Here is a 6,000-nt window from a genome sequence, read left to right as displayed (position 1 = left end):
TGGGGTCTAACGTTTTAATCAAATTAATAAACCCCGTCTTTTCCACGGTATATATGGGTACCATGTCTTTGGCTATATGCAAAGCGACCGCTTCGGTGATTGTTCTCCACCGTGCCCCTTTCCTGTCATATGCGGTGCCTTGTGCAAAGGATTCGGCTACAGTTAGCTGTTTTTTAGCTAAGGTTTGTTGGTCAGTGCGGCTTTGTTCATCGCGGAGAGACTGGCATTTTTCATATTCGGCTGGATGTCTCTGTTTCAGGTGTTGGAATAGGTTTGTGGTGCTGCTGCCTTTCACTGCGATAGGCTTTAGGCAAATGTTGCAGCGTGGTGTCTGTTGTTCCACATCTGTCGCAGCAAACCCATACCAGTTCCAAACAACAGATGACTTTATTCCTTTCTTGGGAACAAACTTCCCGCTCTCACCGGTAGCCATTTTGTCGCTTGCTGTTGCTGTTTAGTGTATGATGTTGTCGCTATGGGAAACGAACACTACGGGAAACCCCGGGGAGCCAAAAATGTGCTATTACACAAAAACTCGATTTACTTATTTTTTAAATCGCCCGCAACAAAAAATTCGAATTAATTCATTCAATCGATTTTTCGCCCAGGCCTAGATTTGGGGAAAGTAATTTGGTTGGTTGTGATGCTCTCCACAGTGATTTTACATTTATGGCAAAGCATGTTTTGGGCAACACCCCCTAAACCCTGTTAATATGACCTCAGAATCATTGTAGATAGGATTGTTCATGTTTGCCTTTTGTGTCTTCATTTTACTGCTTTAGACATTTATCTGTATAGACATAAATATAGGCAACATGAAAAACCTCCTCCCTCCTGAGGTGCATTTTATTTGCACATCAAAATCCAAAAAGAAACGTCTCCCCATTAACTTAAAAGCATTAGTTTGTATCACTAATTAGCTTTTGCTAACCTCAGCTCCTCCAGTCACCACCGTCCTTTCTTTTCCTAACAACCACTCTAAAGTATTTTTCACCTGAAAAATACTTTTGGATGAACTAGTCTGTACAGGACAGAGCTGTAGGCTGAACTAGTTTAGTCTAAGTGTGTACCTGATGTTCTCAACATTGGACCAGTAGGTAGTAAAAAAATACAGCTACCAGTTACTTTCTATATATTAAGCTAATGTTAAGTTACATAGCAGCTAAAGACGCAGCCTACTGTAGAAGTGTTCCTGCTCAGCTGCGCAGTCTAAAGGGGAGGGGAGATGTTAGCTAGCACAAACAGGCTTCACTTTTCCAGCAGGTGGGGAAACATCAAACAGACTTTTCTTGGTCTTGAGAAGCTGGCACACCGTAACAGGCACATACATGTACTGCCAGAATATTTTCCTCCGTTCGCGTTCACCGTCAGTTTCTGCTGCTCGGACAATCAAAGTTCGAAGTTACGCTGCTCTTTTAACAGCACCTGTCACGTAGATGTCTTTTGAAGAATGAGGAGAGGAAGCGAGCCAAGCGATGAGTGTTACCGTGCTCACATAGTGTGTGAGTGAAAATTAGTAGCGCATTGATATAATAATGAATGAGTGAAATTTTTGTAGCGGTGCATCGCCGCCCGTGAATGCACATAGGGGATACACTGAGTTTTCAACATCTTAGTCATCTAAGTAAAGCTGAGGGAAGGGGACTCATTCAATATGCTTGTGAAATTCTTTCTGAACTGTGACCCATCTCGATGTAAACCTGCACACAATTTGGATACAAGATACTTGTTTTGTTCCTTCAGGAGCTCTAGTTGTGATATTTGCCTCATGGGAAATTGTTAACAATTTATACAAATTTAAATACAATTTGTAAGGCAATTAATTGTTATTTGCATTTACCTTACCTGTTCTTATATTTATTTTCCTAATGACTTAATTACATTAAACATCAAGTTTCAAATCAAGTATGATGGTATGACAAATACAGTTCGACAGAGATCTGATTGTAATTGGACTTAACAGAACACAGGGTCATGTCCCTGTCATATTCCACTTCTGTAGGCTGCAAAAGTTTTGTCTGCTCTCTGTAGGCACAGCAGGAGACCCAAAAGGCAGCTTTGAGCTATGAGAGAGCGGTTTCTATGCATACAGCTGCCAGGGAGATGGTCTATGTGGCAGAGCAGGGCCTGATGGCTGATGGCAAGAACACCCTGGATCCCACCTGGCAGGAGATGCTCAATCACGCTACCTCCAAGGTAACACAGAGGAGGCGGCACACATGAGGTTATATGACATCAGACCTGGGTTTAGTTGGCCACGTACAGTAGGTGCAGGATAGTTCTGGTGTCCCAAATTGGATGATACATAATTTCCAGGAAGGTTGAACACTCACTGGAATGTACAAAAAATGAGAGTGCGTCTGAACTGTGGTGGATAGTGACCATAGAAATAAAACGTGCAACTTAATCAGTGTAAGTTCGTTATCTTTTTTATTTGAGCATTTTTACATTCAAGAGCACGCCACCGATTTAGCATTGCATTCCTATAACACAGACTTACAATTGATATTTATTAAAGGATAAAAGTCAATGCAGCAGGACCAGAGATATCATTTTTTTTCCCCCCACACATTCTTCATTGACAAAATCTGCCACCGACATTTCTTTCAATGCAACTTGACTGCCGACAGTTTAGTCGGGGATTGTGGTGTGCGGCTTATGTAGTCTTGAGCAAATTTTCCCATACTCCCCAAGAATTGTAAACAAACCTTGATGCATAAAATCGGTGGAGTTCCCCTTTAGATTCAACAGCTTTGCAGAGAGGTGACATGGAATCCGGGGGGGGGGGCCTAAACACCCTGCTGCTGCATGTCTCTCACAGGTGAACGAAGCCGAAGAAGAGCGACTACGCAGTGAGAGGGAGCACATGCGTGTCACACACGCTTGTCAGGAGGCTGAGGCCCGGGTTCAGATGCTGCAAAAGTCCCTCAAAAGAGTCATTGTGAAATCCAAACCTTACTTTGAACTCAAGGCCCAGTTCAACCACATACTGGAGGTAATGCATACATACAGAGTGCACATGTTCTGTGCAGTGGACCATGTCCTCTCTCATTTACAGTTTCCTATTCTCACAAGAAGAATTTCGTTCTGCTTGTTGTGAATATGCTGCTGAGTTGGCAAACAATGCTGTAATATAACCTGTATCTTATGGATTTACTGGAGGTCACTGGTAGGTTGTGGCATAAAATCAATGTTGAAATTGATGATTGCCTTCTGTGTGACTCCAGGAGAACAAGGCCAAAGTGCTGCAGCTGGAACAACACGTAGCCAAAGTGAAGACCCGCTATTCCATCGCCCTACGAAACTTGGAACAAATTAGCGAGCAGATCCACGCTCAGAGGGGAAGGGACCAGGCCGAGGGAGGATGCCCCACCGTCTGTGGTGGGCGGAGTTCCCCCATTGGAGCCGAGTCCGACATCAAAGTTAAACGAGAAGGTGGAGCCTGCAGCGGTGGTGCGACGGGGACAAGTCGAGTGGATGGAGCCATCGACCTGGTGGAGAAATACAAGGAGAAGGAGAATGAAAAGGAGAGGGAGCGGGCGGGGTCTGATTCCCTTTCAGTGTTCAGCCTGCAGACTATCGCTTCCGACTTGGAGAAATATGACTCCATTGAGCACCTCGGGAACCTCAGCGATGTAGGCAGCATGACTGGGGATGAGGGGGAGAAAGAGAGAGGCCCAGTAATTGATAGAAGAGACAAGCTGACGGAAACATCCGCCAAGGAGCGCCAGCAGCAGTTCTACAAGCAGCACCACCGAAGCTTCAGTTTGTGAGGCTGTTACAGGTGTAACAGCTATAAACAGCGCAAAAGTACAGTGTGAGTGATCAATAAAGTACAAGTTAGGGTAAACATCCCTAAAACATGGGTACCAACCAAAGTATAAGACAGCGGATTAGCTGCAAAAATAAAACTGCAGCGATGCAGTTCTAGGTGTAAATAAGCACACATAAGTTAACTGACAATTCTAAAGCGGGCACTGATCTATAGTTAACATTGCAGCCTAGTTAGAACACTACTTGAATCTAAAGAGCTTTCAACCCTTCAGGACAAGTATACTGTATATTCACCCCCCTGTGAGGGATTCTGAGTGGAATTTCTTCCTCGAGCGCGAAGCATGAAAATTCAAACGCCCTGTTTGAACAGACATATTTAGAGAAGGTGTCATTTCTTACTTTGATACGTTGATTTAATTTGGTGAGACTGGTGAAAACAAGTTCTGCTATTGTTTCTACTCCAGTTGTGTCGAGTCTTATCAGCGATTGCTTCAAGGTAGAGAGGGGTGGCAGGGTCTCTCCATACACACTGAGATCCACACTCATGTCCACCCACATCAAGTTAGTGTGTAGGGAAAAATGACAAAAACGATTCTTTCAGCGGAGAGTGAAAGCATGTTCGTATTTACATTTCATATATTTATTTCCGGTAACATGCTGAAAGTAGTGCTTAAATTATTTTTGGCACGAGAGAATGCGTTTTTTGAAAATTCCTGAAAAGATGAATGGAATCAATAGTCTGAATATTGATAAGAGTCTATTTGACTCTTTCCACTCCGAGAGCATGCACTCCTGTATGGCTATTAACGCGGACATTTATGACGTGTATTCAGGGCTATATGCTGGAACAAACACTGACACCATTAAAGCTAAGATGATGAAGCTCAGCCAATGTGTATAATTTGGATATTGTTTACATTTGTAGAAGTGGATTGCATTGGCAGCTAATGCATTTCCTCCTTGTTTTGCCTTTTTAAAGAAATTGCCCTGTTATTTGAAGTGTGCCTTGACACAGAACAAGTAACACATTTAGCATGAGTAGTACTTTGTTGTAAACTCATCTGTAGTTCTGTTTAGAACAATTTAAAGAACAAGTGTGTGCCCTTTCATGATTTATTTTTTTTAAATATATCTTTTAATAATCACCTAGGCACTGTTCCCGACAAGACTTGAAGAGTTATGATTTCTTTTTTGTGTTGATTTCTGTATTTTCTTTTATGATATTGTACTTTGATTGTCAAAGTGTATGATGCAAAACAATGAAGTCAAGAAATGACTTGTAAATGTATGTAATTATTACAAAGCTGGAAAATATTGACATGTACAGTTACACGTGTCACTGATTTGAATATTTGACAAGATTGTTGTACAGATGTTCTGGATACCCACAGGTTGTCGTATGTATTTAAATCATTGTTGTTGCAGTTTATCTGAAACACCTCACCATTACTTTTTTCTTAACAATTAGTCTTCACCATTTTAATTGCATTTGTGAATTAGCCAGAATGCCACTGTTTCCAATTAATGCATCTTCATACCTAACAATCAATAAACCTCATCATACTTCTTGGGCTTATACTTCCTATATTTTGATATTTATGTGATATTTTGTAGGGCTTATTGTAGAATTGTATGTCAACAGGCAGGGTAGGATGTGAGTTTCTGTTTTACTGACTCAGGAATAGGGATGGTAGGAGACAGAGGGAGAGGTTATGTCTTCCCCAGCCTTCCTTCAATTATTCAGCAGATGTATAAATATGAAGCAGGATGCTGATCTCAGAATAGATGGCAGAAGAGGAGCAGAGAATGGTGGGAAAGGCACAAAAGGGGGACATGGAGGAGTCCATGGACTTTGATTTAATAGATGGCCAGTGTTGTAGAAATGACTGACAACTGCTTGGTTGACTTAACTCCAAAGAGCTTTAGAAAAAGGCTTAACAAAGTAGTCACTATTAATACCACAGCACCATATCTGCACCTCCATCCGTGTCTAGTCCTCCTGTCGCGATATAATTATTCACCGTGGGATAAATCCTCAAGCTTATCATAAACCCTATGCCTCCTCGTAAGATTCATTATGATATTTTCTGTTGTGGGCCTGCACGCTAACGTGTTTCATCTGGGGTGTATGTGTGTATGTGTGTGTGGGGGGGGGGGGGGGGGGGGGGGGGGGGGGGGGGGGGGGCTGTTACGCACGGTGCGTCTCCATCATGACGTCGTGAATTA

At 42.5% G+C, this 6,000-nt stretch overlaps 1 protein-coding gene across 1 annotated transcript in view; it reads left to right on the top strand.

Annotated features, from left to right (window-relative positions):
• sh3bp5la (SH3-binding domain protein 5-like, a) overlaps positions 1–5,340 on the top strand; it is a 9,518-nt gene extending 4,178 nt beyond the window's left edge. Inside the window, exons 4-6 of the mRNA XM_046045156.1 lie at positions 2,032–2,196; positions 2,822–2,995; positions 3,228–5,340. Of these exons, the coding sequence (XP_045901112.1) occupies positions 2,032–2,196; positions 2,822–2,995; positions 3,228–3,773 (885 nt within the window). The 3' untranslated portion in view covers positions 3,774–5,340. The remainder of the gene's footprint in view (positions 1–2,031; positions 2,197–2,821; positions 2,996–3,227) is intronic.
• The last annotated feature ends 660 nt before the right edge of the window (positions 5,341–6,000 follow it).

The sequence above is a fragment of the Micropterus dolomieu genome, linkage group LG03, assembly GCF_021292245.1.
Source record: "Micropterus dolomieu isolate WLL.071019.BEF.003 ecotype Adirondacks linkage group LG03, ASM2129224v1, whole genome shotgun sequence".
Lineage (NCBI taxonomy): Eukaryota > Metazoa > Chordata > Actinopteri > Centrarchiformes > Centrarchidae > Micropterus > Micropterus dolomieu.
This window is presented reverse-complemented; position numbering and strand designations above follow the sequence as displayed.